The 16,387-nt window shown below is 60.3% G+C and overlaps 2 protein-coding genes across 5 annotated transcripts; both read right to left on the bottom strand.

The window, feature by feature from the left end:
* Nucleotides 1-1,795: 1,795 nt before the first annotated feature.
* Nucleotides 1,796-8,709, bottom strand: AMDHD2 (amidohydrolase domain containing 2). 4 transcript variants are annotated; one of them, XM_082428729.1, is made up of 11 exons: nt 8,544-8,708; nt 8,328-8,464; nt 8,108-8,247; nt 4,708-4,762; nt 4,320-4,532; nt 4,148-4,227; nt 3,924-4,068; nt 3,742-3,849; nt 3,508-3,576; nt 2,394-2,495; nt 1,796-2,018 (listed from the first exon to the last, which is right to left on the bottom strand). In XM_082428729.1, the coding sequence occupies exons 1-11, from the start codon at nt 8,624-8,626 to the stop codon at nt 1,930-1,932; spliced, it is 1,221 nt and encodes a 406-aa protein (XP_082284855.1). In that variant the 5' UTR covers nt 8,627-8,708; the 3' UTR covers nt 1,796-1,929. The 4 variants fall into 4 exon arrangements, 3 of the variants coding, with proteins under 3 accessions (XP_082284855.1, XP_082284854.1, XP_082284856.1); XM_082428728.1 differs by having other exon boundaries at nt 4,148-4,236; nt 8,544-8,707; XM_082428730.1 differs by lacking the exon at nt 3,508-3,576 and having other exon boundaries at nt 4,148-4,236.
* Nucleotides 8,710-8,865: 156 nt separating this feature from the next.
* ATP6V0C (ATPase H+ transporting V0 subunit c) lies at nt 8,866-14,540 on the bottom strand. The gene is made up of 3 exons (XM_082428828.1): nt 14,310-14,540; nt 9,770-9,953; nt 8,866-9,620 (listed from the first exon to the last, which is right to left on the bottom strand). Exons 1-3 carry the CDS (start codon nt 14,386-14,388, stop codon nt 9,416-9,418), a joined length of 468 nt encoding a protein of 155 aa, XP_082284954.1. The 5' UTR covers nt 14,389-14,540; the 3' UTR covers nt 8,866-9,415.
* Between the last annotated feature and the right edge of the window lie 1,847 nt (nt 14,541-16,387).

The raw sequence follows: 16,387 nt of genomic DNA, 5'->3' as shown, positions 1-16,387 counted from the left end.
CACACAGCCTGTGCACTGGGCCTTTGTGGGGCAGTTCCCTTTGCTTCCAGCCCAGCATTCGCTCCCACTTTCCCTGGTGTCACTCTTGCTGACCACCATCTCAACTAGCCCCTCTGTGATTCTCCACCCAGAGAGGCAGCATGGTAGCAGGGTTAACAGAGGCCCGGCAGCTGGGCAGGCCAGGCCACGTCCCCACCCCAGTGCTCACCAGCTCTGGGACTTGGTGCCCCCGTTTCCCCAGCTGAGAAATGAGGATGACAAACAGGAACCCCCTTTGGATTGTGGACAGAAGGAAGGAGTACTAGTACATGCTAGAGCACTAGGAGGCCTGGCACTGGTGGGCACTGTAAAGTCTCCTCCCTATTGGGCTCCTGCAGGTGGCCCCCACCCCAGGCCATCCCTCAGGCCTGCATCACATGGTTGTTCTTCCCAGCCTATTCACCATCAAACACAGCTGGGACCTGCAACCGGCTTCCCTGGTGGCACAGTGGTTAAGAATCTGCCTGCCAATGCAGGGGACATGGGTTCGAGCCCTAATCTGGGAAGATCCCACATGCCGCGGAGCAACTAAGCCCGTGCGCCACAACTACTGAGCCTGCGCTCTAGAGCCGGAAAGCCACAACTACTGAGCCCGCGCACCTAGAGCCCGTGCTCCACAACAAGAGAAGCCACCGCAGTGAGAAGCCCGCGCACTGCAAAGAAGAGTAATCCCCGCTCGCCGCAACTAGAGAAAAGCCTGCGTGCAGCAACAAAGACCCAGTGCAGCCAAAAATAAATAAATAAAATAAATTAATTAAAATGCAGAGATTAAAAAAAAAAAGCTGTCCTACCCAGGGAGCCCAAGAGCCTGTGCTCCCAATGTGGGGGGACTGTTGCCAAGGCTGAGAGGACACCGGAGGCTGCAGGATGACACTAATGGACAAACACAGTGGCAAGGTGCAGGACACACACCGAGGACCCCCGAGCTGCCCACCAGCACCAGGCTAGGTCACCCACAGCTGTGTAAACACCAGGGCACAAGCGGATCATTTTACCCACTCAGGAGTTGGGTCAGGAGGTAGAGCTGTTCAGAAAAGAAGCCAAAAGAAATGGAGCCTCAATTGTCCTGAGGGCTTAAGGCAGTGGGAACTCTGGTTGGGCAGGTTGACCAGGGTCAGCCCAGGGGCCCCAAGGCCAGTGCAGATTCCTCTTGAAGGTCGGAGAGGAGTGCCCGGTGCCGTGTCCTGGTCCAGCGCTGTGGCCTCGGGCCTCCACTCGGCCCACTCAACTAGGGTACAGAGACCTACCCACAGGACACCCGCACACACCAGCCTCCCAAAACCTTTTCAGTGCCCACCCGAGGCCCCTCCTGTCTTCGGCTCCTCCCAGCCTGTTCCCTAACTTGTCTCCATGACCATTGATCCATTCTTTCCTGTTAAACATTCCAAGGTGCACCTACCCTTTAGCTCAGCCCCACAGGCAAACTGAAGCCGCACAATCACTCCCCAAGCCCCTTCCTGCCGGCTTTCCAGCCTGTAGTCCATGGCTTCCCCCTCCTGCCCTCCATTCATTTTCAGCTAGCTCATCTGCCTGTGGGTCTGCAGGCCTCAAACACATCTGTCTAACAGAGAGGGGACCTGCTGCCCCCACTGAGCCCCATAAACCCCACGGGCAGGGTGGAGCTGGAATCCGGCCACTCCCAACCCTGAGCCACAAACACCACCCCCAACCACCACCGCCAACAGCCACCAGGGTGAGGGCAGAAACAGCAAAAGCCCCGCTTTGAAGCAAAAAACTCAGAGACCAGGCGAGTCCCTACGGGGCACATGTTTATCCAAGCCAGCCGCCTCCGGGCCGAGGCCCCCACCATTCTCTGGAGACCAGTTCCTCGATGGCCCAGCCGACAGTGTCCAGCTGGGGCTGGGCATCCCCTCCAGCGGCAGTCCTCAGTCACTGCCTGGCTTCTTCCGCCTGCCACACCAGCTCGCCCGAGATGTAGGTGGCCCGGACGTGGAGAGAGTCGTCGAGCACCACAAAGTCTGGGTCAGAGGTGGGTGGTGAGAAGCAGGCAGGGGCAGGGCCGCCACCGTCCCCACCCCAAGGCCCGGGTGCGGGAAACCAAGGCCCAGCACACGACTTGTGCAGGACATCCCGGCCCATCACAGACTGAGGCCCCAGAAGCAAGACTCCGGGCAGCAGAGAACAGACAACAATGCTCCCGCAGACCCTTGCCTGGCCCGTCTCAGATGCCAGAAGGCCTGGACTGCTGGATGGGAAAGGGGGGGCCGACCGAGGCCGCTGGCCAGGCAAAGCCACCTAGGCGAGGGGAAGAGCCCACCTCCTGCCCACCTGCCTCCCTGGCCCTGTCCCGGGCCTCCCAGGAACTCCCAGGCTGCCCCTCATTGGGCCCTGACCTGCATCGGCCCCGAAGTCCAGGGTCCCCTTGTGCTTCTCCAGGCCCAGCAGCTGTGCAGGGTGCAGGGACGCAGCCTCCAGGGCAGACTCCACGCTGCAGCCTGCTCAGGGAGCACAAATGGGTGACTACCCCCAACCTCTGGCTGGCTCTGCCATTTGACTTCAGGGCAGGCAAGGCCGGGGGTGGGGGCGCAGCGGCAGAGCACGGAGTCCTGGGTGGCCTCATGATGCCTGGGGTCCTGCTTCCTGGAGGGGTGCTCTCCTTGGAAGCCAAGGGGAGGGGCCTGCAGGCATTTGGGTCCAGAGCATTTTGTCAGTGAGGTCCCTGCAGGGCTGGGATGGGTAAGTGGCAGGAAGGGGATACCCAGTAGGGTTCCCCCCCAGCCCCAGAGCTCCAAATCCTAAGGTCACACCCCAGGACTCCACAGCAGGGTGACGAGGCCCTCCCCTCCCCCCAACCTGAGGACACTGCTGGGTACCCCAATTCTCTCCATGCCCTGCTTCACCCCCCAAGCCAGGCCACAGCTGTCCGTGCCTCCCAATTAGTCTCCCTGCGGCTCCAAACAGCACCTTGGACCACGGTGCCCCCTAACCCCCGCCCCCTGCATGACATCCCAGCCCCAAGGCACTGCCAAGAGCCCCACAGGGCCTGGCCCACCACAGCCTCTGCCAGACACACCCTCCTCACCTCCCCAAGAACATGCCAACCCCCTTGAGAGACCCCCAAGCAGCCCAACCCTGGAGCCTGGAGTGTTGCCCCCACCCCGCCGCCCTCCACAGCTCTGCACCTGCCAATCCTGCAGTCCCAAAGGCCCCAGGCCAAGGCCCTGCCCTCGGGTGCCGTGGTTTCAGTGCCTGTCACTGTGGGTTCCAGCCATCCGCTTGCTCGCAGCCCTCTCCCTCTGCCATGAGCTCCTGCAGGCGGGACCTTGGCCACATTCCTAGTGCCCATCCCCTGGGGACCCCACCAGACACAGACAGGCCCTGGTGGTCCCCACTCTTCCCTCCAGCCACTCCCAGATGTAGCCTCTGCCCCAGCGTGCGCGTGCGCACGCACACACACACACACACACACACACACATATGCGGCACACGCACCCCAGCCTCACTAACCTGTGGCTTGCAGGAAATGCCGGACGCAGGTATCCATTGGGGCTATGCTGCCACTCAGTGTGTTGGTGCCTTGAGAGCAGAGAGGGCAGGTTCTGGGGAGGCCAAGGGCACCAGGCACATTGGGCCACCCGAAGGCCCAGTGGGTCGGCAGGGGACACCCAGGTTCTTATATCCCACCAGAGGGGCTGAGAGGCTATCCTCACTCCGGCAGTCTTCGGGACAGGGGTCACTCACCTGCCACGTAGGCTGTCAGCCCATCCACCTCCACCTCCTGCTGCCCCAGCGTGTGACGGCCATTGCCCAAGCCCAGGGCAGGGACAGCATCAGTGACCAGCACCAGCCCTGCAAGGGGAAGGGGCCTCAGGAGCTGCCCGGCCTCATCTTCCTACCGGCTCCCGCCCTGTATGGCCGCTCACCCTCGGGGTGGGCCCGGTGGGCGATGCGCAGGGCGGCAGGGTTGGTGTGTATGCCGTCAGCAATCATCCCGTAGAAGATGTGGCGGCCCAGGGGCAGCCGATCACTGGTCAGGAGCCCCACGATGCCTGGGTCACGGTGGTGGAACTGGGCAGGGGCAGGCGGGGGGCGCTGAGCGACAGCAGGACCCCTGCACCCTCCCGCCAGGAGCTGGGGTGGCACTCACAGGCAGCATGGCGTTGAAGAGGTGGGTGATGAAGGTGGCCCCGCTCTGCACGGCTTCCTCCGCAGTGCCCAGGTCAGCTACTGAGTGCCCTGCAGGGACCCAGACTCAGACTCTGCAACCAGCCCAGGACCCCGGGTGGGCCGGCCCCCAAGGTGGTGACACACCCCCTTACCTAGGGACACGCAGATGCCGAGGGCCGTCAATGCCCGGATCACCTCGTGGCTGCGGCCCAACTCAGGGGCCAGTGTCACGATGCGGACATTGTCCAGGCCCCCATAGATGGCCAGCAAGTCTTGGAAAGCGTTGGCCTCAAAGGAACGCAGGTGGGCCTCGGGGTGTGCGCCCCGCTTCTCGCGGCTGATGAATGGGCCCTCCAGGTGCACCCCTGGGGGGAGGGGAGGGTATGGTTCCAGCAGGCCCCCTGCCCTGCAGCCCCCACCCTGGCCCCTCTTGCCTGCCCGCCCTCCCTCCCCAGTTGGGCATCTGGAAGGCAAGGGGCTGCCGACAGGTCCCCAAGGAGCCTCCCAAGGTAGGGGTGGGGAGAGGGGTCAGCCACTCACCGAGGACCCCTGCCCCATGGGGACCACCACTCTTCACGGGGATCTGAGGAAGGACCTGGGGGGAACCAGCTGTTAAAGCCCTGCCCCCCACGGCCCAGCACCCAGAGGTCACAGCCCAGTCAAGGTCAGAGGTCAGAGTTCAGAGCCCAGCCCCTGCTGGCCTTCCCTCAGGTGTTAGAAGATGGTCGAAGACCCCAACCACGGGAAAGCACAGCACATCAAGAAATGACAGGTGCCCAGGGATGCAAGCCTGCCCTGCCTGAGAGGACCTAGAGGCGGGGAGACAGCTCCCAAGCAGGGGGCAGGCACGTGGCACCAAGGCCCTCAAGGTGGCCCCGTCAGACAGCAGCTAGGACGCAGCAGGCTGCGCACCAAAGGGTCTGGACCCAGACAGGATGACCAGCCTGGCCTCACTGAGCTGCAGGCCCAGGAAGCAGGGCTGGTGGAGGAGGAGGGCACGCAGTCCAGGCAGAGCAAGGGGCAGAAGCAGGGCTTGGTGGCCGGAAAGCTCAGGCACCGACGGCGCAGCCACACTGTGCCCGGATCTGGACACCAGGGGCAAAGGCACTTGTGTTACTCTCTGGGGAGGATGGGGGGCTGGAAGGGCAGGAGATGGGCCTCAAAGGGCTAACAGAAAGCTAACTCTTATCTTTCCTGGTGGAAAGCAACATTTACGCTGCCCTAAACCAAAAAGTTAAGCAGGAGTACTAGCACATTTTCTAGAGATATGGGGGCAAATTCCAAGGGTCAGCTGAGTTCAAAGTGATTACCTCTAGGTAGGAACTGGTGGGAACAAAGGGCTGCTGTTTTTCCTAACAAGCCGTGTGATACATGTAAGTTCACTAAAGGGTTAGAAAATTAAAATTAAAAAAAGAAATAATGGCTGAGTTTTTCTAGAATAGAGTTTTAAAAGGGAATGCTAGAAAGCACTGAGTAGACAGAACAGACAGTCTGGAGATGAAGGGAATGAGGCACGTTCAAGGCAGGAAAGCAGTGGAAAAGGTGAAAGTGTAGAGGGCGTGTGGGGCCTGAGGAAAGGGCCTGGCTGCCACCCTGAGGAGGTGCCTGATGTTGACTCAGCAGACAATGGACCTGAAGCAGAGAACAACGCACTCAGACCCTCCTCCTGGAAGGGTAGGAAAGGGCAAGACTGGAGGAAGAGACCCCCGAAAAAGAGCAGCTGGTCTCAGTGGACCTGAAGAACTTCTGACAAAGTAGCGATCCGTTTCCGCCCACTGTGGGGCAGAACGAAGGGGGGGGCGTGTGTGGGGACATCCAAGTGAACAGTTCTCTAGTTTCTAACGTGATACTGGTATCAAAGTTTTCATATTCAAAGCCCTCCACGATTTCCACCATACATCAGTTTACTCTATGCCTCCCAAGGCTTTCATCCTGTAAGCATTTATGAAGGGTGACGGGTGCCAGGAAGAAAACATAAGACAGAAGCCCTACTGGCCCAAAACTCCTTCCCCTATGGAAGAAGCCCCACAGTTCATATCATGATGCTTGAAGGTGCTGCTTGAAATCAGGGGCAGCGGGTGACAGCACGGCATGGGCAGTGCGCAGCAGAGGAGCTACACAGGGTGGACAGAGAGAGGCAGAGGCCTTCCAGGCAGAGAGCTTGGGGGTAGAAGAGGGAGCTGCCTCGAATGGCTGAAATGCAGGTGGGGAAGGAATGCTCAGGAGGGTTGGTCCACCCTGCAGGAGGTTGGGGGAAACATGAGTGTTGTGCGGAGCCTGATACCTGGGAAAGGCCACTCTGGCAGGACCCAGGGCTGGGAGAGCAGCTGGGAGACTGGGTTAAGAGTCACTAAGCCTCACCGTTGGGGACCAGGAGAGGGGAGGAGAAAGGAGCGGGGGCAAGAGGGTAGGCATGTTCCTGGATCCTGGGCAGGGAAATTACAGCCTGATGACTGAGAGAGAAAACACAGAACCAGGGGCCAGTTTGCAGCAGGAAAACGAGATTGGTTTTTGACACCTGACTCTGTCGTGGGAGACTCAGGGAAATTTCCGGAAAGATGTCCATAGCTGACATTTACCAAGGGCATATTATGAACCAAGCATAGTGCTGAGCGCCCAACCCTAAGAGATGGATTCCGTTATTATTCTTACTTAAGGTTTGAAAAAACTGAGGCTCAGAAACAAATAACGTTGTCCCGAGTCTCCCAGACGATACATGAAGTCAGGGGGCCGGGACCGAACCCGGGTCCACAGCCAACCTCCCCCGGCTCCCGGCTCTGAGTCTGTTTGCACACACCCAGGAAGGGACCCCACAGCAGGCAACACAATCCGGGATCCTGGGATGGATCCTGTTCTGGAGAAAAACTACAAAACTAGAACATAAAAGGTAACCGTGTTAATTCCGCAAACTCAAGAACTCCATGGTACTCGAATAAAGGAATACCCATGCTTTTAAAAAAGGGGTAGGGCTTCCCTGGTGGCACAGTGGTTGAGAATCTGCCTGCCAATGCAGGGGACACGGGTTCGAGCCCTGGTCTGGGAAGATCCCACATGCCGCGGAGCAACTAGGCCCGTGAGCCACAACTACTGAGCCTGTGCGTCTGGAGCCTGTGCTCCGCAACAAGAGAGGCCGCGACAGTGAGAAAGGCCCGCGCACCGCGATGAAGAGTGGCCCCCGTTCGCCACAACTAGAGAAAGCCCTCGCACAGAAACGAAGACCCAACACACCCAAAAAATAAATAAATAAATTTATAAAAAAAAAAAAAAAGAAAGGGGTAAATACTAAGGAGCAAACACGTATGTTGTGTGCCAGCTACAATTCATAAATTCAGAGAAACAGAACAATATACAGAGAAAACAAGATCGAATAACATAACGTGGCAAAGAGCAAAACCGGAGAAGCTGCGTACAAAGTAAAACTTAAAGGAAAAATGGACCGTGGACAACTGAATCCCAAGACTTGCAGATAAGAAAGAATTGGAACAGTGTGGTGGTGCATGCGGGAGCAGCAGAGGAAGCCTGGGGCAGGCGACGGAGCTTCTTTCTGTAGAGCTGTTCACTGGCACCGCATACCACAGATCGGTGGTGGGGCATGATCAACTAAGGACGTGGCAATCACAGAGTCCCAGCAGCCTTAGTCAAGGAGGTGCCTGGAGGCGGCCAGATTGCAGGGTGGGGAGGGCGTATGGCAGGTGGCTGAGGCAGCGAATGCGGAAGCCCATGGGGACAGTCAGACCCGCAGTGGCACACCAGGCGGAGGAACACCTGGATGAGAAAGCCCAGGGGAGGGGACCCCCAGGCCCGGGTGGAGGGAGGCCAGCAGGTGAGGCCAGACTCAAGGGCCAAGGGGTGTTCGTGAGGGAAAGAGATCAGATTTGAAAATTAAGAGGCTGGGTGCTCCTGGGGCCTCCTTCGCTTGAGGCTGGGAGCCTGACCTCACCTTGCGATAAACCTCCGGTGGCGAGGTGACCAATGTGGGACAGAAGGAGGTGACTCCGTGTGGCAGGATCCTCCGGGCCACCAGGGCGACTCCCGAACCCACGTCCTCCGTGGCCTGAGAAAAGTCAACGCCAAACCCACCTGCGGTACAGACAAGAGGGGATCACAAGATGCTCAGAGCTCCTCCTCTGGGTCCCCGCCCCGCGGGCTCCAGACCACACCGTTGATCTGCACGTCGATGAAGCCGGGCGCTAGGATGCATCCCCCGCAGTCCCTCTGCTCGTCAGCCACGCGCCGCTCCTCAAAGAACAGCTTCTCCGGGTCCAGAATGCTGCCCCCTCGCACCCACAGATCCTCCCTGCGCACAGAGCGGGGCGGAGGTTCGCATCACCGGCCCCGGATCCCACCAGGCAGCCCCGGCCCCGGCCCGCGCCCACCTGAGCAGCGCCCGGCCCCGCAGGATGCGGCAGTTGGTGAACTGGATCACCGGGGCCCGCGCCGCGCCCTGCCCGCCGCGCATCCTGAGCCCAACCGAGCGGGAGGCGCCGGATTCCGCGCCGAGTTCCGGCCTAGAGCTTGGCCGGGCGCACGTGACTCTCAGCTGACTGAGGCGCGCCCACGTGATCTGGGCGCCCACGTGACCAGCGCAGTCCACAGTGACGCGGCAACGTCTTCCCGGGTGGCCCGGCCCTCGGCCCCTCCTTCCCGGCCCCGCCACCCGCGAGCCCCGGGCCCCAACAAGCGACCCACACCCAGAAATCCAGTCACATCCGAGAACTTTATTGGACACGGTTCGGCGCCAGGGCCCAGTGGGCCCAACACACTGCGCCACGGCCCTGGCAGCCAGGGCTGCAGGAGGTGGTTCCATCCAACGCGTCTCAGGGCAAACGGTAACCGCACAACGCAACAGTCTACCTAAGATTACTATAGAGTTGGGAGACGGAGGGCTGCTCCACAGACGTATGAACAGGTCAAATCTTTATAAATAAACATCCAGTGAAGAGAAAATGACAACTCTAATTCATCCTTATACACAGAGCACTCTAGGGCAGATGGGTGGGGGCGGCCAGAGGCCTGCATCCTCACTGGTCAGGGGCCTGGACCGGGAGTGGTGGGCCCAGATGTCCACGGCACGGGGCGGGCAGGGGCAAGGCTGGGGGCAACAGACGATGGGCACTAGGACACTGCGCATTTACAAGACCAACTACTGGCGGGCAGCTGCCCCGTGCGTGTGTGTCAGGCTGTTCGTTCTGGAATGAGGAGGGGGTGGTCTTTACATCATATTCTGTGGCTGGTGGGCCCGGAGGGGCTACTTTGTGGAGAGGATGAGGGCGACGATGAGACCGTAGAGGCCGAGCACCTCGGCGAAGATGAGGATCAGGATCATGCCCACAAATAGCCGGGGCTGCTGGGCAGTGCCCCGCACGCCGGCGTCCCCCACGATGCCGATGGCAAAACCAGCTGCCAGCCCACTCAGGCCCACGCTCAGGCCAGCGCCCAGTTGAAGGAAACTCCTGGGGGAGAGAGTACACAGGATGGATGTTAGCCAACAGCCAGGGAAGGCAGCAGGCATGGGTCACCAGCCATCCACCCAAGACCCCTCCCGGCTCCACACAGTGGCTTTACCCCAGGCAGGGTGTAGGGAGAGCAACCCAGGCCTCACCTGTAGAGACTGATGCCATCATTCAAGGAGTTGGCAATGAGGACTGCCACCACCAGGCCATAGATTGCGATGATACCGGCCATGACCACTGGGATGATGGACTTCATGATCAGCTCCGGCCGCATGACAGACATGGCTGCGATGCCGGTGCCACTCTTGGCTGTGCCATAGGCGGCACCCAGGGCTGAGGGGGAGAAGATGAGGTGACCCCAGAGCACCTGTGGCCAGGACCCTGGGGGCAGCTTTTGGCATACTTGAAGGCCAACGCAAGTTATCACCCCCAAGGGGCAAGACAAAAGTGGCACTCGGCCAGGAGCAGGTGGCCTTCAGAGGAACGGCCACAGCTGGGCACTCAAGGAACTCACTGTATGGGTTCCTCCACCAGATGCCATCATGGCTGTCTGGCCCGTATGGGCTCCTGCTCTCCTGTGAAATCCCAAACCAGGCTCACCAGCACTCCCCATGCCTGCTGCACAGATCCCATGCTCCCATGGAGCCTCAGACCTAAAAGGTGGAGCTGTGACAGGCTGCCCTGTCACGTGGGGAAACAGGCAGCTGGGCACAGAAGCCTTGCAGATTCTGGGCACCTTTTGTCCCACCAGGCACTTTCCCAGGTCAAGAAAGGGCTAGAAAAGCACAAGCTATGTCAACAGCCCAGATGTTGAGCCTGGGTCAGCCCACAAGCCCTGGGACTAAGTGCAGAGACAACACGCTGGAAGAGCCACTGCCGTGCAGGGTCAGGGGAAGCTGGCCTGGCAATTCTCGTCCTCTCAGGCCAGAGGTTCGCCCACTCCCCACCCTGCCCACCGCACTTCCCACAACTCCCAGCCCAGGGACACGCTGCAGCAAGAGCTAGTGTGTCTGTCAACAGGCTGAATGCTCTGCCAGAAAAGGCAGCTCTCGGCACCCTCAGCCACAGAGCAGGCCAGGACCCTTGAGTTCGGGGAGAATCCTCTCTGAACAACCAGAGAAAGGGCAAGTCAAAGAGAGGACGGTACAGGACAGACAGTGGGCTGTGAAGCCATCACCCAGGCCGACCCCAAGGCCCCTGCAGACCTGTGAGAAGCCTACCTTGTGCTGAGGCCTCCAGTAATTGGGGGAGCGGGGGCTCTAGGCACTGCAGGACTCCTGTCTCCCCTGCCACTGTCCCTCCTCCCTCTTCCCAGGGTGGGCTGCCTTCCTGAAAGCCCCCCTTCTCCTGGCCTGTCTTCCAAGCCTAGAAAAAACGTTTGCAAGCACAACAGAGAACCACAGGGGCCCAGGCAACTCTTCTGACTCCAGTCGCCGCCCTCGAGGCTCCGAATGTACGGCTTGAGCAGATGCTGACATGGGTCAGAGGTGGAAGGGGCCAGGACAATCCCAGACATTCCTGTGCATCTTTGACTCACCTATTTGGGCTGCCAAAAGATGACTAATCTGTGCTCATTGCAGAGCAGGGATGAGGTCAGAGGGGCTCTGCCTTCCCAGGGCTCTGAGCCTGGTGAAGAGACAGACGCAGCCCCTCCAAGCATGGCAACACATTCCAGGAAGAGTGGGGAGGTCTGGGGAAAGGTTTCACAAGGGAGGTGACAACTGAGTGGAGGACTGATAGTGAGTAGGTGGTCACAGAAAGGCGAGGCAAGAGGAAGAAGATTCCAGACCACACAGAGCAGACACCAGATAGGGAGCAGAGGGAGGGAGGGAGGCAGCGGTGGGGGCAGCAGGACCTGCACTGCCTCCCCTCCACACCCCCAACATCCAGCCTTCAGGTGCCAATCTTCACCAAGCCGCTCCTGGAGCAACAGTGCATTTTTTGGCCTCCTACTATGGGCCCAGCACCACACCAGGCCAGCACCAGGGCTCATTACTCAAGGACGAGGGCACAGACTGATAGGTGGCACTGAGTGAGACCCCATTACAGGGAAGCCAGCACCCCAGGCAGTGGGCCCTGCTGCAAGGCTGGAGCGGGCGAGAGTCAGCAAGTGAGCTGGGCCCTTCTCTGTAGAGTGCAGCATGGAGATCATGTGGCTGTGCTTCCCCTGGGGGTGGGGAAGCCACAAGAGGAACAAAGGGAACAAGGATGACCATCAAGAGGGAAGAGCAGCCCGGCCCAGGCAGCTGGGCTGCGAAGACCCTGGGTGCCAGCTCCAGAGTCCAAGCCTGAAGGTGCTCCAGATGGAGCAGGGAACAGAAAGAGGAATCAGCACACGGTTCCGTGAACATAGCGCCAAACACCAGCGGCTCACTGGTAGGGAGGAAGTCACAGAAGATATGGAAAAGGAGCAACTGACGGCTCCGTGGAAGACATGATGAAGAAGGAATATACAAGACTTGGATCGTAAGTTAAGAAAAAAAGGGAAGCTGGAATGGGTGATGGGGATTGGGAGAGGGAGTGGACCTCATTCAGTCGTAAGAAGACCAGTCAGCCAAGTGCTAGGCAGGCCAGGGGCAATCTGGGCCAGGAGCAGCGGACAGAGCTTGCACTCACCCTGGCAGCAACACCTGAGGCCTGAGAACTGTTCAGGAAGGCACAAGGAAGTAGACGAAGACAGGCCCTGGAGAAAGGTTCTAGAGAAAGAAATCAAGTCAGAGTCTGACCCAACTGACCAAGTAAGAAGCTGGCTACTGTAGGGCCACAGCAAGCCCCATGTATGGAGGGGAGCAGGAGTGGAGCTGCATACGAGCCAACCAGAACGGGTGGCCCCAATTCCCAGGAGCCTGGGGCAAGCAAAATACCTCTGGACCAGTGATACCCTGTTCTCAGTAACTTCCAAAGACCTGCTGGTCAGGCTCCATTCAAAAGTACCAAGTAAGTTCTAGAAGGACAGGAAGAGAGGCACCTGGTGACCGGAAGGAGGCCAGGAGCTGGATACGGAAAAAGGGTTCAGGGGCAAACTCAGCGAGAATTCAAGTTCCACATGGGCAGGGTTCTTGTTTTGTTCACCGATGTCCCCCAGTGCCTGGCACATAGTAGGAGCTCAATGGAGAATTGCTGAATGGTCAATGACAGACAATCAACAACCCACAAGTGGCTAGGCACTGGCCCTGAAGGCATTCCAGAGGCAAAGAGCAGAAAAGGCTGGGGGAAAAGGGGGTACACCAGCCTGCTGGGAGGCACGGGAGAGCAGGCAGCTCTGGAAGATGTGGAAATAGTAGGCGTCGCTTAGGACAGAAGGGGAAGTACAGGCCACTTCTCCCACCACAAATGACCCCTTACTCACACATGATGGGAAGGGCAGGGCCCACTCAGCAGCTTGTGACCGGCAGTCAGGCCTGCCTGGGCAGAGGGAGGCCCCAAGCCCCCACCTCACTAGTGTTTACAGTCAGCAGAGAGTGTTTAGAGTTCAATCCCTCCACATACCTGCATAGGGAGCCTCTCCAGTCCACCACACAGGGTGGGGCAGGGCGAGTCATCAAAGCCCAAAACCAGACCTACCTCAGAAGGCCTGGACCAGACCAGACCAGACCAGTCCACAGGGGCTGCAGCTGGGTCAGGACTCACCTCCCTGGGTCCCACATTCCTGGCCAGGCCCAAGTGCTCTTCTCCCAGAAGGGCCAATTTTCATTGAATTTTACACCCCAGTACTGATAAGACCCAACTTAAAAACCAAGGTGCCATCAAAAACCCTGCAAGGCCCCTTCTCCATTCCTAGGGCAGCCCCTCCCAAATCCAGGCCTCAGGGAAGGAGAAAAAGGTCATTCATTCATTCAGGCCTGAACTGAAGACTTCCTTCTATGGAAAAAACCCCAATCCCCTTAACACTGAGGCTGCATGCTACCTCGCTCACCCAGACAAGCGTCCGCAAACGCAGTGCTGAGGCTGGCCTGTCTCCCAGACATCCATATTGCACCCTCGGCCTGTCTGACCCACCCCCACCCCCCAACTCCACTCCCACCTCTGGGTCCCTGCCGGCTCTCAAGACCAACCTCTCAACCCAGCTTTTCTAACCAACCCACACCGCCTACAGGGGTATTGGGAAACACCGACAAGCCCTAACCGGAAGCACCTGACTAGGTGCAGACCCACCTGACCCCCGCCGACAGGCCAGGCCTCCACAAGGGCGAGGGCTGTGGACCACAGCGGGGAGCGCCAGGGCCGGATTCCCCACCTCCGCCGCCCACGGACAGGGTCGGCCCCGTGTCGGGGGATCTTTCCGAGGTGTGATGTCACACCTGGCCGCAGGATGGGGGGGGCGGAGCAGACGCAGGACCGCGAGCCCCCACCCCAGCCTCGCTCCCGCCTCTCCAGGGGCTAAGATGGCAGCGGCGCCGCCGCCCCACCCCCGCACCGACACGACCGGCTGGCCGCGGGCCAGCCCGGGACCCCCGGGAGACCCTGGGACCCACACCGGGGCCTAGCCCGCATGCCCTGCCCTCCAGACACCCGACAGCCCCCTGCAGCCCTCAGGGTCCTGGCCCAGGCCTGCAGTCACGTGAGACCCGGGACCCCCAACAGCTCGAAATTACGTCAGAGTGACGTCACACGCCGAACCCCGGCGAGCAGCAGGCACGAGCCCCGCGCGCCCCCCGCCTCCCGGGTCCCTCCTGCCACGGCGCTCACCGCTGAAGACCATGGCGGCCGAGGCGCCCATGACCGCGAAAAAGGAAGCGTACTCGGGGCCGCTCTTGGCCTCGGACATGTCTGCGGGTGAGGCGGGGGCGAGGTCGGGCCGGGCGCGGCGAGCACCGAGCTGTACGAAGCGAGCAATCAGACGGCTGGGAAAGCGATCCGGGCCGTCAGCCGCTGCGCTCTAAATACCAGCACCGCAGAACAAAATGGCGGCCGTGGCCGCGTCACATGACCCGGGCCCCGCCCCTGCGGGCCATACCACTTCGCGCCGGTAGGGGGCGTCACGGCCCCGGGACGCCCCCTAGCGGCCCGCTGACTGCCCACGCACTGTGCTGTCGCCTTGCCGGCCTGGACCCCTGCGCCCCGCCCCACCTCGGCCTCCTCAGGTGCGCTGTCGGGCGCCGCCGGCCTCTCGAACCCCGCGGCGTTGGGCCCTTCCGGTCCCCGGGCCGGGGCGGGGCGGTGGCGCGCCATATTAGCATATGGGGCGGGGCTCGAGGTGCCCCGCCTCTTCTGCGGCTGCGCGGCACTATCCGGCGTTCGCTTCCGAGCGTCGCTTTTCTTTGCGTTCTCGGTGTGCAGGCTGGCCGAGGGGTTCTCACGGCCCAGCCCGCAGGGACCCAGGACTACCGTCTACCCCGAACGTCCTCATACTTCCTGGGGTGATCTGAGAGTCCAAGCAGGCGGAGCCGAAATCCTGTGTCCCCGGTTGCCCCCCACCCCCACCCCGCTGAAACCGTCCCCAGACTCTTCCAGACCCACCAGGCCCCGACCCAGCAATTGTTGATTTCTCCCCTGGCTTCCGAGGAAAAGGAGCCCTCTCCCCCGTATCTGTTCCCTCCTTTGCATCAGGGACCCAGACTACAGTTGGAGGGGTTGTCTCTGCCCCTCAAAATGTAAGCATGACTGGTTTGAAGCCCTGTCGGTGTTGCAATCTGTGAAGTCTTCCTCGGGTTTCTACATCTTCTGGGGTCCCTGTCCTGCCTGTTCCCACACAAAGCCTGCAAATGCAGGGCCGCCCTTATCTCTGGAGCAGCAGTAAGTGGTTCCCTCTCAGCCCAGCAGGCAGCCTGGCCTGGGACTGGCCCCACCCTGATGATTCCATGTGGCCATCCTGGCACCCCAACTGGCTGCCTTATCTCTGCCCACCAGCTCTGGTTCCCTTTGCCTTTTTGTCCCGTCCATTTCAGGAGCCCTGGGTGGCTGCCATCTGGTCCTGGGTCTCCCTTGAGCCCCAAGCCCTTGTCCCAGCATTAAAGCACCCTCACTGAACAGGCTGAGCGGCAGCTGTCATCAACCTTCTCCATGTGGGTGGTGGGGTCACCTGCCCTGGCCTGGCCCTCCCACTGGACTCTCAGACCCACCTTCCACGGCAGGAACCTCCCTCACAGCCTCTTCTCAGTGAGGCTGAGTTTGCCCCCCTCTGAACTTGCAGCCCTCAGAGTGCCATGTCTGTCGTGTTTCAAAAGAGAGGAGGCCACCATTCTGCTAGAGCCCTCCCCACCACCCTCTGCCACCTGACCAACTTCTGGAAAGAGGAATCTTCACTCAGCATCTCCACCTCCTCCCCAGCTCCTTGCCCTTGCCAAGGTTGCTGGTGACCACCATTTCTCTAAGCTGAGGAACATTCGTCAAGCTGTCTGAATGGGCCTCTCTGCTGCCGCGGCCTGCTGCCCACTTCTCCACACCCCACTCTTTCCAGTTCACCTCCATCTGTCCTGACGCCCTCATTCCTTCCTGGAGTCACAAGGAGGAGCAAGGACGGACCCAAGCCCTGAAGCCTCAGCTTCACTGCAGGTCCCGGGTGTTCCCAGGGCTCCCCCTGCCCTGCCCTACCCTGGCTGATCACCTGCACCTTTCCAGACCTGAAGCTGTCCGAGCAAGCGAATGCCCAAGTGTCTGCCCCAGGCCCAATCCCCATAATTACAGGCACTCAGGGTCCAGGGCCCAGGGAACCCAGACCAGGGAGCTGTCACTGGCTGGGGGGCAGGGAGGCTGCATGCAGGGGCAGAATTCAGACTAAGGAAAGGAGATGCAGGACAGCCCCCCTCGGGAAACTGCACAGCCAA

This window comes from Balaenoptera physalus, assembly GCF_965194825.1.
Source record: "Balaenoptera physalus genome assembly, chromosome: 16".
Classification (NCBI taxonomy): Eukaryota; Metazoa; Chordata; class Mammalia; order Artiodactyla; family Balaenopteridae; genus Balaenoptera; species Balaenoptera physalus.
This window is presented reverse-complemented; position numbering and strand designations above follow the sequence as displayed.